At 44.2% G+C, this 19052-nt stretch overlaps 2 protein-coding genes across 3 annotated transcripts in view; one reads left to right on the forward strand and one right to left on the reverse strand.

The window, feature by feature from the left end:
• The window catches only part of rasa3 (RAS p21 protein activator 3), a 33694-nt gene extending 28667 nt beyond the window's left edge, over positions 1–5027 (reverse strand). Inside the window, exon 1 of one of the 2 annotated variants that reach the window (XM_017403731.3) lies at positions 4738–5027. In XM_017403731.3, the coding sequence (XP_017259220.1) occupies positions 4738–4792 (55 nt within the window). In that variant the 5' untranslated portion in view covers positions 4793–5027. The remainder of the gene's footprint in view (positions 1–4737) is intronic. The other variant, XM_017403756.3, reaches the window with a different exon arrangement.
• Positions 5028–13229: 8202 nt separating this feature from the next.
• Positions 13230–19052, forward strand: part of tpp2 (tripeptidyl peptidase 2) — a 19493-nt gene continuing 13670 nt past the window's right edge. The window contains 11 exon segments of the mRNA XM_037979730.1: positions 13230–13519; positions 14756–14884; positions 15001–15096; positions 16253–16357; positions 16439–16563; positions 16688–16851; positions 16925–17079; positions 17176–17252; positions 17331–17458; positions 18291–18539; positions 18632–18747. Of these exon segments, the coding sequence (XP_037835658.1) occupies positions 13355–13519; positions 14756–14884; positions 15001–15096; positions 16253–16357; positions 16439–16563; positions 16688–16851; positions 16925–17079; positions 17176–17252; positions 17331–17458; positions 18291–18539; positions 18632–18747 (1509 nt within the window). The 5' untranslated portion in view covers positions 13230–13354.

Genomic DNA, 19052 nt, shown 5'->3' on the forward strand with positions numbered 1-19052 from the left:
GTTGGTCCTCCCGTTCCTCGCCGATTCGTCGCCCTGAGGCGAGCGCAGCGACGTGAGGTCACAGGAAACCCTCCCCGTGGCGTTCCTTGGAGGATGATGGCGGCTGGAACGACCCTCAGCTACTTCCACCAAGCTGCAGCCTAACAGCTGATCAGCCCCGGAGGCCATCTTGAATCGAGCCTGAAGTTCAGTCCTCACCCCTCAGGTAGAGGTCGTCCCGGACGAGGACACCTGAAGGACGCGTCCCGCCGTTCCTCGGCGCTGCGGCCGACCCGGATCATTACTCCGCCTGCACCGTCAACACGCAGGCGTTTCCAGAGCTCGCCTTCGAGGACGAGAACTCAACTTCAGCTGAACGAAACCACCGAATCAGAACCTGTTCCTTGGCGGCCATCTTTGTGGACGTACAGCTAAAACCAACAGGGACGAGTGCCAACAGGGACGTTTTCCTGATTTCAAATCACGTTTCTCAGGCGTCCGTTCGTGTCGATTGGCGAACTTCCTCCCTCGCCGCCGGACGTTCAAACGCAGATTTTTAAAAACACGTTTCCATTAAAATTAGTTTTTTTGTTTTTTTTTTTAAATCTGCGTGCGACATCCTGTCAGCGCGTCAGGAGGCCGTGGAGCGATTTATTGCCCGGGAACGAGAAAAAATATATTCAAAAAGGGGGAATCTATAAGCTTCAGAATGAGGCCTTACATTATACGAAGGGATTTCCCAGCCCTGCAGCAGCCGTGTCTTTATAGCCTCATTTTTACTCATTAAAATCAATATTTTCATGTTTTTTTTTGCTTGACAAGTTGAGCTCAGTTTTTTTGGTGTGTGTTCACTGAGGCCCATTAGCTGTGGCGGCCATCTTGAATTTGGTCTACTCCAGGAGCCGGGTCAGTTGAATGTCCGAACTTTAAACTCGATGATTTTTCTGCTCACGGAGGATCTAAATAAACCTAAACGAGGATTAATGAGAAAGAAATTTGTTTTATTTTCATCTCAAACCCAACCTGAACTTCCTCTGACCTCTGAGCGAAGTTTCCCCTTTTTCATCTCCTTTGAGACGCTCGAATTCATATTTCTACATTTTCAGAAGGAATCTGGAGCGTTTGTTTCCACGGCACACAACGGCACTCAGTCTCGTTAAGCCGTTCTGGTTGTTTGGAGTAAAAACTGCCGTGTTTAACGGCCACAAACACCTGAGGAGCAGGTGAGCGGAGTGCAAAGAAAAAGGATCGTTTTTTATCAGATTTTAAATCCTAAAAAGGATCTAAAGTGTTTAAAACTAAAGCCGAATAAAAAGAAGCTGCGTCCAAATCAGAAAATAAATTCATCAAACCTGGTTTTTCTCTCTGTCGTGTTTAAACCAGACAAATAATTAATTTTTCTTTTAAAATAAAAAACAAGTTTATACAGAATTTTTACTCATTTTCTGATCTATACAAGACTCAGCTGCTAAAGTTAAAACGAGCAAAACAGAAGCTAAAAGCTAAAACTATCATAACCGTTAAAAAAAGCTACATCTGTAGCCAAACAGCAGCTGTAAGCTAAACAGAAGCTAAACGCAAAATTTAACAAAAGAGTTCATAAAAGCAAAACTGTAGCTAAAAGCTACAAACTGTGGCTAAAAGCTAAACTTAGCAAAACGGTTGCAAAAAGCTAAATGTAGCGAAACCAGAACAAACAGCTACAATTAGCATAACAGCAGCTAAAAGCTAAAATAGCTGAACCTTGGCTAAACGCTACAAACTGTAGCAAAACCTAAAATTTCCAAAACGGTAGCTAAAAGCTAAACTTAGCAAAACAGTTGCTAATCAGTAATCTGTAGTAAAGCTAAAAGTGACGGTAACTAAACCAAAAATGAGCTAAATGGTTGCAGAAAGCTACATGTAGCGAAACCAGAACTAAAAGCTACAATTAGCGTAACAGCAGCTGAAAGCTAAAACAGCTAAACCGTAGCTAACAGGAGCATAAGAAGACACGAACAGAGCTGAAGCAGTCCGACCGCAAAAAAAGAAAACCGTGAAAACGCTGACTCAGCATTTACGAAGACGCTGACTCAGCGTTCAGACAGTTCTGGATTGTTTATCTGTAAATAAAGCCGAAGCATCTGTTGAGTCTTACTGGAAGCAAAACAAAGATGGCTGCTCTCCTGGAGTCTTTCTCCACCGTTGGACGGCGTCCCTCAAGGACCAGCGTCGGGAACCACGACGTTCCAGCAGCAGAACCCGTTGTTGTTGGTTAGTCCCGGTTCCAGCTGTGCCACGGAGGACTCCCCGGTCTGGTCCAGAACCAGAGACACCCCCTCTGTCCCCTGGTCTGCGTCCGTCCACATCTGCTCTGAGTTAGCAGGACGGTTCCAGCCAATCAGGAAGAAAATCGGAGGGGGTCACTTCCTGTTTCCTGCCTTTCCCAGACGGTTCCGACTCGGGTCCCGGTCGTCAGCGGGCACGGAGCGACGGCGAGCTGAGTCAGCGGAAACAACGTCTCCCCAGGAGCTGGGCGACGGTGTAACGTAAACCCCGAAGAGAACCGACCCGACCCGATCCAACAAACTCCCACAGACTCCATTTATGGAAAAATGTCGCACAATTCACCAAAAAAAAAAAAGGCGAGAATCTCACGTTGTTATCACACCACTGACAGTGATAATGTCCCGCCTGTTTGTTAGCAAAATATCTTTCAGGAAGTGAGTCCACCTGACTGGAGACGGCTGACCCGTAGATGGCTCTAACCCGGTCACTTTTACAGATGTTGAGCTAACATCTGGAGCGGTGGGAGCTGAGAGTCGTCCCCAACACCTGCTCCGAGAGCGAACAGCAGCGGCGGGTGATATGCATTCCTTCAAGGAGAGCAAAGACTTCAGTGGCTGGAAATGCCCAAAACACACACACACACACACACTCTAACGGGACTGAAGCGCGTTAAAAACGTCAAAAGCTTTTCGATGTTTTTGACTCAGGGTTCTTACGCTTCTAGTCTCGACATCAATAACTGAGTTGAAACTCGTAAAGATGGCGTCAAAACAAACAGCAAATAATCCTCGAGTTCAGATTATCTCGGCTGCCTCGTAAGTGCTCAGATGTAAACAAACGCCTCGTAGTTGTTGGCAACAAAACCCGACACATTCAGAAAACCCTCCAATCGAAAACATTCTTATATATAATTTACGACCACATTGTTACATTCCTGTTTAATGTCAAATATATGTGGGACAGGACAATAAAAACAAATCGGTGTTGTGTATCGGCCAACAATCGGCCCGATTTCTAAAGATCGGCATAAAAGAAACTGAAAAAAAATCGGTGGAGCTCCTTTAAAAATCCAGATTAGAAAGCAGCTTTTTCTGTTTTAAGCCTCAGTTTTCGTCCAGCTGCAGCCGGACTGAAAAAAACCGTCCGTGAAGCAGATTATCTCCTCGCCGACGGCCCGATAGACGGGAGATTAACCCCAGGCCCGAGTGTTTGTTTGTTTGTTTGTTTTTCTGCAGCTCGTCGGTCTCTTCGCAGCGAAACACGGGAAGTTATCGTCTGATTTTAAAGGTTTTTACACCGAAAACGGGAAAAAGAAAACACGTCGCACCATCTAAGGTTTGATTAACTGAAACATTTGGAGGAATTTAATCAAGAAGTCCAGGAAAATAAGGTTTTTATTTGTAGATTTTAGTGAGGTGACCACTGGATGAACGCCTGCAGCTGATTAACCCAATTTAAGATGGCCGCCACAGCAAAACGCAAAAAAATGGCGACAAGTCAGCCATGTTTAAGGACACCGATACAAGGCGTCGTCCCCCAAACGCGACGCCACGGAGTCGACCCTGTCAGCAAAATATCTCCCGAACCGTTGAAACTCCCAGTTCAGTTTAAGATGGCCGCCACAGCTATTTGACCTCAGCCTGCGCGAGAGCGGCTACGTGTCAGCTAATTTCGTCTGGCGTGAAAACAGACGAAAGGGATCAAAATTAGACCAAAAAAAAAAAAAAATCGAAATCTGTGGTTTGATATCGCCCATCTGGTACGCTCTGAAAACCGCTGGGTTCCGCTGAGGACCCGTTCGTTGGGTTGGGTCGGTTTCAACCAACCTGACCAGCGTTAGGGTGTAATAAGTAATGGTTATTAACCAGGTAAAATAACCTGGCTGGTTTAGTTAGGTGAGTTTGGTTTGCTAAGCTAGCTGATGCTAATAGTGGTTAGCTAGCACCAACCCAGGTTAGGAGTTCTAATAAGACTAAATAACAACCCGAGACCCGGTGGTTTTTAGTGTTTAATTAAGTTTTTCTTCAGCCAAACAGAGATTCTATTTTATTCTATGTTTTTGTAGAAATAGAGCACATAAAGTACACCGACCCCCACCCATCAGTGCTCCATTCACTGCCCAGTTATGTCTAAATATAAACATCTGGGTTAACAATCAATAAAGACCAGCATGCATCTCATTAGAGGAGGAGGAGGAGGAGGAAGAGGAGGTCTGTGTGTGACCCCCAAGCTGCACATCTGGATGTCTGCAGCTGTGGGAGGCTTCACGTCAGCTCACATGGCTTCAAGTTTTAACGCAACACGGCTGTCTGGGTCCAGATGCTGAGATTCCCACGCGGACCTGAACGCCTCATTTTCGGCTCCTGTAGTTTGTGCCGCAGGGAGGGAGGCGAGTGATCCGAATTACAACAACAGGGAGAACAGAACGGAACCGAGCCTGCCTGGAAATGGACAGGGGGGGAGGTGTGTGTGTGTGCTAGTCCTCCTCACCTATTTTAATTTTAACGCTCTGGAAAACCCGAAGACCTTCTTCTTCCACCGCCATGGTCCCCCCGCGGCTCTTTCTCCCCGACGGTCGGCTGGATGGAGGATGCGGTCCACGGCGGTCGGTTCTGGTTCCTCCAGCGCGCGGGTATTGCAGGGAGGAGGAGGAGGAGGAGGAGGAAGAGGAGAGACGGGGGGGTGGGTTTGCACATCTACGTCCGCCGGTCCGCTGTCCGCTGTCCGCCGCTGAAAGTGAACGGACTCCGCTTCAATCCCGCAGCGGCGACGGAGGAGGGGGCGGGGCTTTGTTTAGCTCCGCCCATGGGGTCTATATGCAGGGTGATCCGTGCCCAACTGCTTGTCACAGTGGGGCAAACACCGCGGATGAGGGAGTGGAAAGGGGGCGTGGTTTTGATTAAACTCCGCCCAAAGCACGTGTATGCTGGGTGATCCGTGCCAACAGAGTCTGAGTCACAACAGCAGCTGTGTGGGCGGAAAGTCACTATTTTAATAAATTATTGTTTTTATTTAAAGCTTAAATGAAATAAAATCTAAAAAAATTACATTTTGCTGTAGGTATTACACATAATTAATGCTGTGTAGTTTGTATAAACTGTTGTTTTCTTTATTGTTTAGTCCCTGCTAAAGGTCAAACAAAGCTCATTTATTCATTCATCAATTCATTGTTTCTAAACCTGCTTCATGTAGCAGGAGTTAGATGTTAGGAGGCCTCAGCCTTCACCTGTGGCCATCCTCAGACCGGCACCATCCGGATGGGAAACTCCTTTCAGACTGTGTGACATCATTGTAAAGTTCGGGGGTTCCTCTGATGAAACGTGGGGCTAAAGTTCTCGACGGCCCAGACTCCAGTTTTCAAAGCGGTCACAACAAGAAAACGCGACAGGATGTTCAGTCTTAAACCTCTGAGCAAAGATGTCTTCTGATTAGTTGCCGTTTTTTGATTGATGGCGTCAGTGATTAGCTCACTAAAACCTTAGAGTTACAATCAGCTCTGGTGTTTGTTGCTTTTCCTCGTGGAAAACATTGATAAACAACTGCAGGTTTGTTACAGTTTTCAGCAAATAATCTTGTAAATTTGCCTAAAACGACTGACTGCATCCAGAAACCGAGCGGTGTCCCTTTTTCCTCCTGGCAGTCTGACTTCCTCGTGCTCTTTCCGGCTCGTCACTCACCGGTTCCTGTATGAAACAGACTGGATATGCAAAAGAGGAAACAAATCAGCTCCGTGTTTCCCAGGGGCTTCGCAGGCTGGAAACCAGGAATTAGAACCAGAGGGAAAACAGCTCGGTGATAACCGTCGTCCAGCCGGAACACCGGCGGCGTGATGTTTCCACGCCACAACGAGCGCGCTCACCTGAGAACCATTTAGCAATTAACCCAACTCTTATCAGAACTGTTATACAAAATGGTTTCATATCCACATCAAAAAGAGCAAAAACCAAACGTTAAACACCTTGAAGGCGTGTATGTTCCCCGCTGTGCCAGAGTACGTGTTGTGAACGACCCTCAGTAAAGTTTAGCACGATATCTGCAAAACGGACTGAGCCTGAGCCATTTTGCTGATGTCAGATAGTTGTGTCAGACATTCTGAGCTGTTGGCGATAAAAAAAGTTCCATTAACGAAAAATCAGCTCATTATTAGTGTTAAAATTTAATATGTTCGTACTGGGATGTTTTAAATAATCCTAAGGTCATCAAAATCCATGAATGCCAATTAAAAAATGGATGGTTTTTTATTCATGTACTACTTTTTTCTTGTTATAATTTAATATCTTTAAAATGCACGACCAGTTCTGCTCCACATGTGGGCATAAAGTCCAAAAAATTTAAGAAGATCTCTTGGTATTTGTTGGTCAAAACCTCCGACCATCTGATCGATAAATAAATCAATCAGCTCCACCTCCAGTTTCACAGTCAGGAAAGAAAAAGAACTTTTAATGAATTGCTTTAGTTTAATTTAAACTTTCCTGAGTTTATTTCAAGACACGGCGAACATTCAGTTGATCCGTTTATTTTAAATGTGTTTAATGAGATCTATCTATCTATCTATCTGAACCAGCAGACAGGGTGATGTTCAGCCCAGTTGGAGGGATATTCAGCCAGGATTCGAGGATCCATTCAGGGGCATCATCGGCGCATCATCGGCCCACGCTCCAGCCCATTGGCCCACACCTCTGACATCACCGTGGCCACATTCCTAAGAATAGCCCGGAGAGCGGAGGAGCAGCCCGAGGCGACATTTAACCGCTGCCGGCCGAACGTGCTGGGATTAACTCCCAACGGCCCCAAATCTAATTAACCTCAAAAGTCTCGTCAGAAACCTTCTGTGCGCCGAGGCCCAGGAGGCCAAGGGACACAAACATTTCATCGTACAACACAAACAATCACACGAAATACAGGAAAGTACCGGAAATATTATCATTACACTTTCAGAGTGTTGTCACTTTAATCTGCGACACAAAGACTTCCTCTCACTGTGGCTGCTTTGGAAATTCAGATCATCTGTAATTAAATAGATTTATTAAAAGTGACCAAAGCATAAAAGTTAAACTTTTAAAGCTAAAATGAAAAGTGTTTTGAAGCCGACATCAGTTGAAGAGAATCATAAAATGTTTATTGTAAAATTAAAATGAATAAATTATACTATTTTTTTTAAAAATACCAAACATTGAAGAAACCACTCGGGTGTATTCGGCTTTTTCCGTGACCACCCTGATGCGGGGTTGTGTGGAGCGGTTTAGAGCAGTCAGTGTCTCACCTGCAGTAGACTGCAGTCAGAGTGATCTCTGTTTGAAGAATCAAGGAGAAGCTCTAAAGGGGAAGCCTACTTAGATTGCAGAGTTAAAAACAGAGATCACGCGACCGTGTGACTCGATGGATGCTCGCCGCCATCATAAAAACAGGAATCAGCCATCTTGCAGCAGCACGTCTGAGTCATGTGCACCAATAAACGCTAAAAAAGCCAGCACATATCCTGATTTCCCTAAAGCTTCAGCTCCTTCCGGTCTGGATCTGACAACAGATTATTGGCTTGTTTTTAATTGTTAGGAATGTTTTACTTTTAGTACTGTTCCTTTATTTTGGAAAGACAGGATGTACGCTGACGGCCCATCTGTTTTCTCCAAACTTCAGCTTCCTGCCGATGTCTTCGACTTCTGCTGAGGTCATTTCATGTAGCCGACGTGATTTCACACCAGTCTGTTGAATTTTAGGACGATCTGGCGTGAAGACCTGCATCGTTTCAAAGACGGCATGTCTTCTCATGTGTTTGTTGACATTGCTACCATTTTGGTGGCCATTTGGGTCCTCCACGACGTCACGAATTTTGATTGGACAGAACTGTTTTTACTTTTTACTTTCAAGAGCTCACTATTCAGGAAAAATGCTACAGGAAGTACTTTTACAAAAATTTATTGTTTATTTCGATGCCATTTTCTCACCAGAACAACGTCCGTGTCGCTACGCTAACCGTGCACCGTCACCGCTGAACAACTATCCTATCGGCTGTTTTTCCGTTTCTAACCAACATTTCCTCCTCCAGATGATCTGGCTGATACTGATATCCTCTTTCTGCCGTAGAAAAAAGACAAGTCATCTCCCCTAGTAGTAATTACACATCTTCTACTGTCTTGTAACGTTTCGTTTTGACAGTCATGTCTCATCAGCGTTCGATTATCAGGACCGCGATAACTCCCGTCGTTGAGAAACAAACGCAGAAGAATTTCTCCTCAAACTCTCCAAACTGAGATCGCTCTGACTGCGGCCCGCTGCAGAAATGTGTGAGTTACACACGAACGACGTTTCTCTAAAGTTAAATCTTTCCAGCTCTGGCTGAAAGTGCGAGTAGTCTAAAATGCTGCCTGCACTTCCTGTGGGTTTGTATTGCTCACATAATTAACCATGATCTGCTCTGGAGCTCTTTTTCAGAACGTCAACCACGATACGCGTCTAACTTCTCGACATTAGAACAAAAACAAAAGAGAGAACCTGCACACTGAGATGGGTAAGAAATAAAAAAACAATGAGAGTTTCTTTCAGGCAGCCACATCCTGTGAGCTGTTTGTTTACGCAGATAAATGAGTGACCCCAATTCTGTTCAGCGTAAATCGGAGGCTCTCCTTCGTAAACTTCCAGGCGGGAATGAAACGTCGTTTAAATCACTAAATTAGATCACGGCGCAAGAGCCGAGAGACGTCTTTATGGAGGCAGAGAGCCGAGGAGGGCAGCGTGGCGTCATGTATGGAAATAAAGCTTTAAGGACATTTGTGGCGTGCTTCAGTTCAGCTAAAGTGACGACGCCCTGCGGCGAACCACAACTGAACGAGTGTGGCTTCAGATGTGTGTGTCCGTTATTGGTATTAAAACACACACACACACACACCAAAACCAACACTGAAGGAAGGAAACGGAACAAACGACACAAACTGAATTTTCTGTGAAAAAACAAACAGTTTGAATGCTAAAAGAAGCAAAACAGCAGCTAAAAGCTTAACAAAAGCAAAACTTTACCTAAAAGCTAAATGTAGTGAAATGCAAGTTAAAAGCCAAAAGTAGCAAAACACTAGCTAAACTCTAAAGTAGCAAAGATTAAGCTAAAAGCTACAAGCAGCAACATGCTAGCTAAAAGCTAAAACTAACAAAACATTGGCTAACACCTTAAAGTAGCAAAATGCTAAAAAAACTGCAAGAGTGTACCTAATAGTAAATAATAACAAAATGCTAGCTAAAAGCTAAAAAGAGCAATGTGCTCGCTAAAATCCTAAAGTACAAAAAGGTTAGTTAAACGTAGCAAAAGGCTAGCTAGAAGCTAAAAGTCATAAAATGTTAACTTAAAGCCAAGAGTAGCAGAAAACTAGCCTAAAGTAGCAAAACAATAGCAAACTCTAAATGTAGCAAAGAACAAGCTAAAAGCTACAAGAAGCAGCAGGTTAGCTAAAAGCTACAACTAACAAAACAGTAGCTAAAACCTAAACGCCAGGTAAAAACAGCAAGAGTGTACTTAAACGCAATTAGTAACAAAAGGCTAACTAACAGCTGAAAGAGCAATGTGCTAGCTAAAATTTAAAAGTAGCGAAAGGTTAGTTAAAAGTAGCAAGAGGATAGCTAGAAGCTAAAAGTAAAATCTATCTAAAAGCCAAAAGTAGCATAATGCTAGCTAAAAGCTACAACTAACAAAACAGTCGCTAAAACCTTAAAGTAGTAAATCACTAGCTAAAAACAAAAGTAGGAAAATGTTAGGTAAAAACAGCTCAAATCAGTTAGTAACAAAAGGCTAACTAAAAGCTAAAAAGAGCAACATGATAGCTAAAATTTAGTAGTAGCAAAAGGTTAGCTAGAAGCTAAACTTAGCAAAATGGTGATTATTAGTAGCAGAATAGTAGCTAAAAGCTAAAAATAGCATAGTAGGAAGGAGAGAACGATGTTTTAAATAAATTCAAGAGATCTCTATTTATTTATTTATTTATTGGTGGAAAATATTTGCAAATAAAGTTGTAAATATTTCAAAAAGTTACAAAAACGCAGAAGTGACAGTTCCCATCTCCGAACGAGCCAAAAGGGTTTTTTTTACATAAGAGCAGCTGAAACGGCAGAAGCGGTTGGGCCGCAGAAAGCGGGGTGGTTTCAGTGAACCAGAAAGGGCGTCGGATCGTTTTCAGCCTCACAGACGGTCTCAGACGAGCGGGCCGGCAGGAAGAACGAGTGACAGAAACAGGAAGGGAAGGCAGATGCAGATTAGGAGCAGATTAGTGAAAAGGATGCTCGCCGTCAGAACGGGGTCCGGGGGTCCGAGGGCGTTGGCGCGCTTTTAAAAAAGGAAAAAAAAAAAAACGTCGGCTGAACTGAACGTACCGACGCTGTACAGGTGCGGGACCAACACAACGCCGGTCTGAACAGACCTAATCCTGATTTTAGCTTTGGGAACAAAACATGAATCAGATCAGCCTGTTTGGGACCAGAAGGGTACGTTGTTATCTGAAGGGTGTCCAACAGAAAGAACCATCGGATTATTTGTTTCTTTCCAACATTCTGTTTGCTCTGAATCACCCAAAGCAAACAGATTAACCTCCAACCAATCCAACGTTTGTAATGTTTCTGTAAGAATGAACTTCTTTGTGTTTGCCGTTTCATTTTATTACAGAAAACTTAATCAGTTACAGATAAACACACCAGGATGCCACAGAGGACAGATTAAATAAATGCTTCTCACAGGATTGATATATTTGGGGAGTTATTTGATTCAACACACCTGGTTTCATTTATTTTAGAAGCAAAACCTACTTATTTTGAACTGCAGGACGAGCTACACGGTTTAAAGACAACGGCCCCATCCAGCGGCGTAATGGCGCCACCATGTGTGCACGCGCTGCCAGGGTCAGAAACAGGAAGTTTTCAGTCTTTAAAGAACTGTCTGCGAGGTGGAATCTAAGGAATGACTGAGAATAACGACTGAAATGTTTAAAAACTTGAAGTTTTATCTTTTTGTCACGCTTTACTGGTCATTCGTTGACTTCCTGTCACAGGAAGTTCAATAAATGACGCTCCACTGGGTTTCAGACGTAAATGTTCCAGTTTTTTACCTTTAAAAACTTTGTTCCCAGTTAAACGTGATGTCTGTTCCAAATATATTCACCGCTTCTGTAAAGATCTGCTGCCAGAAAGTCGTTATTTTTGGACAGGCCCAAAATAACGACTGACTTCCTGGGAACGTCTGGAAGAATTCCCATGAGTTCGAACCGAAATCCAGGGTTTTCCTTCCAGGTGTCCCCTGAAAGGTGGGGATTGGTTCCCCCGTCCGATTTTTTGTTTTATATAAGTGGATTTTATTGGTTTAATCTCTTGTCCAGAGATCACCTCATGCCTAGAGCGAATATTTTTAATAAACCATTGTCTTTTTTTCCTTTTGATTTTTTGGACGTGGAGCTCTTTAAATGATGGCGTATCTGAGGAAATCTGAAGAAACTCAAAGTTGTTTTTATTTCTCATCTGTCCAGTACCCATTTATCTCCAGACCAGCGTTCTGTGTGAACCAGATCAAATCTTTTAGCTTCTGACCCCAAAAAGTAACGACGACAAAGACTTCCCACACAAGCTTGGCTGAACTCCACAAACGTTGCTAAAAAGGTCAATAAATACGGGCGTTACGTCAACACAGATAGCTTAACTTCATAATATACTACTTTTTAAATTTAATTGAATGTTTTGTAGCAACTGTGATAAGCCATGTTGGTAAAATTTCTTCTTAAATGTCTGGAGATGATCTAAAGACTCCCGGCTGGGTGTCCTGACCCCAACTTTGGACCACTCGACGACTGACCTTTGAATAATTCAGCCATAAAAGGCTTTTAAACTCAAAGAATAAACCAACTTCACAAAGAACCAGTCTTAAATCGGATCCCTGGTCGTTTAGTTTCCTGCGCTCTGTCACAAACACAGTTTGTTCCCATTTATTTGGTTGAATCTATAAAAAATACCAAAGGTGAGACCATTGGACAGAAAAAATAGAATCTAAACTGTGGATTTGGTCACGAAACATCAAGTTTGAGGTCTTGAGATTATTTCCAGTGAGAAAATAAGATTTAACAACGATTGCTGATTGTATTATTTATCATATCTGTTACAAGAGGCAGAGGTAAACATGTTGATGCAGGTTAACACCGAAAATAGTCCAAATGTGGTTGCTTTGGCCTCATTTAATCAGCCTAATTGGTGTTTTTTTTTTTGTTTTTAACCAAAGATATTTGGGATGAGATGTTTCTGCTGGAATCATTTTGTGGATTGGAAGCTCTCAAAGCGTTTACATGTCTTCCTTCCCTTCGCCCTCCACTTGTCCACTCTCCAAGGAATGCCTGTCACCTGCTAGTGAATGACTCTCAGCTACCACCACTCCAAAGTTCAGCAGGATACCCGTGAAACTGACTTAGCTATAGTCATTTTAGTGCTTCCTAAAGAGAGTTGGCTGCGGCAGCCATCTTGAATTGGGTCGCCTCCGTACACCTGATGGTTGTTTTTAACCTCTGAAAGTTTCATTAAAATCCATCCAGCGGTTGATAAGATATAATGGCAATATTTAAAGTGAATTACTTGTGCTCTGATTATGTGTTGGGAGTCAGTCTCAGCTACTACCATATCAAATCTCAGGTCAATATCTGTCAAATTCACCGATTTGAAGCCATTTATGTTGTTCTTGAGTTCAGTTGGCTGTGGCGGCCATCTTGACTTGTGTTGGCTCCAAAATGTAATCAATTGTATATATACATCCAGGCATTACTTCCTGGGAATTTCATTAAAATCCGTCCAGTGGGTCAGGGGATATTTTGCTAACAGACAAATAAGAACGCACAAGGCAACAAAGGGTGGTTTAAAGCTTTAAATAAATGACGTCACGATGGAGATAAATGGCTTAAACATTTAGTTAAATCGAACTTTTTGCATATCTGGTGCTGAAGGGGATGGTTAGGGAGGTGTGACCGAGCACTGCGCCTTTAATCAGCTCTCCTCCTCCGCTCCTCTGCCTCTGCCCCATTTCGCCGCTTTGTTTTCATTCACACTCCATTTTTCTGTTTGTTTGTTTTTTTAAAGTATTTATCATTTGTTTAAAACCATGGCTGCCCATTCTACCGAAGAGCCGTTCCCTTTCCACGGGCTTCTGCCCAAGAAGGAAACCGGCGCCGCCTCTTACCTCACCAGGTTCCCCGAGTACGACGGGCGAGGGGTGCTCATCGCGATCCTCGACACCGGCGTGGACCCGGGGGCCCCCGGCATGCAGGTAACGTCCTCCCGGCTGCCTCGTGTTAGCTTCCGCCTAGCCGCTAATGCTAATAGCCAAGAAGCTAAAGGCCGACGTCATCCGCGCAGCCACCCATAGACAGCGGTTAGCCACTTAGCTAGTTAGCCACCCGTGGAAAATAGCCGAAATACTCCTGTAGCTTTCATGACAGCCAAAATAAGACAAATCATCAAGTAGATGATGTTTTTTCCTGCTATCAGGCAGCGATTTAGACCCAAACAAGCGGGCTGTAAAGAATTTGACATTAAAGTTAGCATGCATGCTAACCTGAAAGCTAATAGCTAAATTTGATCGTTAGTGTTTACAATTGTCAGATGGTTAGAGTTACACAAGCGCTTCTAGTTGTTGAAACAACCTGTATTAACTTACCACAACTTAGTTATCAGGTGATTTAACCTTTTTAAATTTAAAGTTGTTGTATAATTTAGAAAGAGAAGAAATAGACATATTTTTTAAAGAAATCAGCCAACCTTCCCACCATGAGAGGACATTTGAGTTTAAAAATAACACTGACTTAATATTACTAATTAAGCTTGATACATCAACAAGTAATATCCTGATGAATGAGTAAACATAGAGGAGAGTGTATAAAACAGAGATAAATGGTTTTAATTTGACACATTATAATGAAAGAGATGAAAATGGTGCTGCATTTGTTTTTGTTTATTAGTGTTTTAAATAAAAATGTACATGATATGAAGGGTTTCCACTTTTCAAATTAACCACAATCAAGTTCAAATTAATAAAGTTTGATTGCAACCTCCAGGTGTAAATATTAGAGAGATAAATTTACGTCTCGAGTTGCTTCGAATAAGCAGCTTTTGCCAAATTTAGGATGAAGTCGGGGAACTTTTCAGCACCTAAACCAGCATCATATTGTTCTGTAAAGAGTCAGTCACTTATTTTTAATCTGGTCATTTTATTCTGTAAATAAACTTGTATAAAAGAAGTTATGGTTTATCTGCGTTTGCTCTTCAGTGTGGTCTCTGCACATTATTCTGGTATGAGATATTCTCAGTTTACGGCCTCATGGAATATTAATAATAATAAAAATAATAATAATTCATTTGGTGTTTTTCAGGGAACTCAAAGATGCTTTCCGTACGAGCCTAAAAGACACAAAAAGCCAATTTAAAAGGATCAAATTAAAGATTTAGGTGCAGAAAGATCAGTGGACGTCTTTGCGTCTCATCCCGTCTGGATTTTCTTCCTCAGGTCACGACTGAAGGGAAGCCAAAGATCGTGGACATCATCGACACGACAGGAAGCGGCGACGTGAACATGACCACGGTGGTGGAGCCCAAAGACGGGACGATTAGCGGCCTCTCCGGCAGAACGCTCAAGGTTTCTTTCCGGTCTTTAGATTCGTGGGGAATGAATGTTGTCCCCTCAGAAAGCTGCTGGCCTACATCTCAAGTCGTCTTTTCTGTCATCTCGTATGTCTTTTCCGTGTCGCTCAGATCCCTCCTGCCTGGGTCAATCCATCAGGGAAGTATCACATCGGAGTTAAAAATGGCTACGAGTTCTTCCCCAAGGCGCTCAAAGAAAGAATACAGGTAGGAATATATGACGACATTCCTGTTCTAGTTCTGTCGTCGCCGTGATTTTTAATTTCTGACGATGTGCGCGAAGCGTCGAGGCGAATGTTTCCGAGTCCAAAACCGTCCATCTGTCCGCCGGTCTGTGGACGGTTTCTTACCAAGCTCTAAACTGATGAACATGTACCGTAGAAATGCAAAACTGCACAGCTGGACACCTCATGTGTCAGGGATGATTCCTATTGATTTCAAGGTCAAAGGTCGAAGTCGCAGGTGGCCCCTTTGTGAAAAGCTTGTCCGTGCTCTAACTGCAACCGTGTATCATAGGAATGTCAAACTGCACAGCTGGACACCTCATGTGTCAGGGATGATCCCTATTGATTTCAAGGCCACAGGGTCAAAGGTCAAAGTCAAAGGTAACCCCTTTATCAAAAGCTTGTCCGTGCTCTAACTCTGCAACCGTGTATCTTAGGAATGTCAAACTGCACAGCTGGACACCTCATGTGTCAGGGATGATCCCTATTGATTTTAAGGTCACAAGGTCAAAGTTGCAGGTAACCCCTTTGTGAAAACCTTGTCTGTTTTGTAACTCTGCAACCGTGTATCGTAGGAATGTCAAACTGCATAGCTGGACTCCTAACGGGTCATTAATGATCCCTATTGATTTCAAGGCCACAAGGTCAAAGGTCAAGGCCCCAGGTAACCCCTATGTGTCGTAGATACACTGTAGACTCGTGTATTCAGGATGGTTGTGTGAGGGGAACTCATAGGTTTTGTTTTTTTTTTACTCTTGTTTGACACGTTGTTGTTTACTCTTCACTAAGGCCTGAAAACATACAAATAAGTGTTTGTTTTTGCTAATTAAAGCCATAGTCATTTTATAAACTCATCACATTTCTTTTGAGTTGTCGTTGAGTTGTGACGTGCGTAAAGATTCCCAGCGCCTAGAACTGTCACGTATCAGCTTGAAGAATAAAACGATGGGTGGAAACGGTCAAACATCCGCCCTGGTTGTATTCCCCACATCGGTAGCTGAGCTACTTATCAGTAAATGTTCATAGGAAACATCTAAAATGAAAATGTATGGTCACAAAGACCGATGGTAAGATAAAAACCTCTTTGCTTGACATGTTTTTGTGGCGTTTGTTCTAATTTTACTCTTTCTGCCAACTAGAAAGAGCGCAAAGAGAAGCTGTGGGACCCGGCGCACAGAGCAGCCCTCGCTGAAGTTTCTCGCAAGACGGAAGAGTTTGACCTCGCCCATCCCACCCCCTCGCAGGTCGGAGCCAGGAAAACCGTGGTTTTTTTCATCAGTGTCTTTGTCCTGCTCACGTCCCTCGTCCCGCCTGTCCCCCTCCAGGTGGAGAAGCTGCAGAAGGAGGAGCTTCAGAGTCAGTCAGAGCTGCTGGCGTCGCTGGAGAAGAAGTACAGCGATCCTGGCCCCGTGTTGGACTGCGTTCTTTGGCACGACGGCACCACGTGGAAGTAAGCCACGCTCTTTTCTTAATCCTCTTTTTTTATATACTGCCTACTGTTATTGATGACATCACATGATGACGATGATGTCATGGCTGATAATGGAACTCTGCTTCTTTTTGTCCTTTCTTAGGGCTGCCGTGGACACGTCGGAGTGCGGAGAGCTGTCCCAGTGCACCGTCCTGTCCTCGTACAGAGAAACGCAGGAGTATGCCACGTTAGGAAACGCTGAGATGCTCAACTACTCTGTCAACATCTACGACGAGGGGAACACGCTCTGCATCGTCAGCAGCGGAGGTGAGTTGTCCTCGAGCAGCAGATCCGAAGCCCCCTCCGGTCGGTTCCATCACATGTGCTGTGCTATCCGAAGGGGCTCATGGGACGCATGTGGCGAGCATCGCCGCAGGGTACTTCCCGGAAGAACCGGAACGTAATGGCGTGGCTCCTGGCGCCCAGATCCTGGCCCTGAAGATCGGAGACACTCGCCTCAGCACCATGGAAACGGGCACCGGGCTTATTCGCGCGGTACGTACCCCGACAAATAAACCGTCCACTTCCTGTTTTTTTTTTTTTTTTTTTTTTATCCAAAACGTTCTCTTCGTGTCTCTCTGCTCCTGAAAGATGATTGAAGTGATCAACTACAAGTGTGACCTGGTTAACTACAGCTACGGGGAAGCCACTCACTGGCCCAATTCAGGGTGAGCGCTGGCAAACGGCGGCTTTTATTTCTAGCCTGTCGTTTGATTTTACTGCCGCTGATTGTGAAAACGTTTCAGGAGGATTTGCGAGGTGATCACAGAGGCTGTGCAGAAGCACAACGTGATTTTCGTGTCGAGCGCGGGAAACAACGGCCCCTGCCTCTCCACCGTCGGCTGCCCGGGAGGAACCACCAGCAGCGTCATCGGTACGCCCTCCGAACGTCACATCTGCTGATCTGAGAACTAAACGACAAAAACATTTGTACAAAAATGTACAATAAAAACAAATCTCATAAATCCATATTTTAACCACAAGGGAGCGTAGTAAACATAAACCGTTTAAACTTAGAAACAGCACCGTTAGTAGGAATAATTAAGTAAATTTGAGTTTTATGGCAGCAACACATCCAGGTTTGTGTTTTCCCTTTTCTTTTTACCAACAGTCTGTAAACGTAGAGCAGGAGTGGGCAATCCTGGTCCTCGAGGGCCACTATCCTGCAGGTTTTCCTTGTTTCTCTGCTCCAACACACCTGATTCAGAGGTTAAATCACCTCTTCATGTTCTGCAGAAGCCTGTTAATCACCCATTGATTCAAATCAGGTGTGTTGGAGCAGAGGAACACGGAAAACCTGCAGGATGGTGCCCCACAGAGGACCAGGACTGCCCACTCCTGATGTAGAGGAACTGAGGAGAGCAGCTGCTGGAGGTTTTTGAGAAAATGTTGACTCTTTAGCTGTTAAACAGATTTTCTTGATGGAATCACATGTTCTAAAACCTGGAGATCCTTCCCAGAGGCACTAATGCACCCCCATACCATCAGAGAGGCAGGCTTTACCATTCCGTTTTGTTTTTATTTACATTTTGTACAACGTCCTAACGTTTTGGAATTGGGGTTGAAACCGTACCGCACCTTTAAAAAGATAATATTTCAGTTTTATCGTTGGTTGATGAGTAGATATTTACAATAAGCATCATTTTAGTTGAGCTGAACTCGGACAGCGTTGACGACCTCCGTGTTGAATCATTTTCTCGCCGTAGGCGTCGGCGCGTACGTGACTCCGGACATGATGGTGGCCGAGTACTCCCTGAGGGAGAAGCTGCCCCCTAACCAGTACACGTGGTCGTCCAGGGGCCCCAGCACCGACGGCGCCCTGGGGGTCAGCATCAGCGCCCCCGGCGGCGCCATCGCCTCCGTGCCCAACTGGACCCTCCGCGGCACCCAGCTGATGAACGGGACGTCCATGTCGTCTCCCAACGCCTGCGGCGGCATCGCGCTCGTCCTCTCAGGTGCACCTGGGACTCGTTCCTGATCCGACGACACGGTAAAAACGTTGAACGAACGCGTGACACTAACGAGATGATCCTCGTGTTGAAAAAAGGGCTGAAGCAGAACGGGATCCGCCCCTCCGTCCCCGCCGTTAGGAGAGCGCTGGAGAACACGGCCCTGAAGGTCGACGACATCGAGGTGTTTGCACAGGGTCACGGAATAATCCAGGTAGCTCACCTGTGGTGATTTCTCCGTTCCTTTTCAATATTTACTCATTTTTTGTGATTGTTGCGGCTAAAATGCCTGATTTCACGGGGCATTTTCCTAAAAGTTGCAATTTTTTTTTTACTAAAATCAATAAACAACCATAACTTTTAATATATAAACCAAAAATATTTCCTAGTTTTGTAAGATAATTCCCAACAAACATTGACATTCTCAAAAGGTGCTTTATTTGAGAACTTTGATAGCTTCTAAACTGACATTCATGAGCATTTCTGGATTGTCCCTGGTCTGCAGCTCTCCTCACATGT

Source organism: Kryptolebias marmoratus, linkage group LG15, assembly GCF_001649575.2.
Source record: "Kryptolebias marmoratus isolate JLee-2015 linkage group LG15, ASM164957v2, whole genome shotgun sequence".
Taxonomy (NCBI): domain Eukaryota; kingdom Metazoa; phylum Chordata; class Actinopteri; order Cyprinodontiformes; family Rivulidae; genus Kryptolebias; species Kryptolebias marmoratus.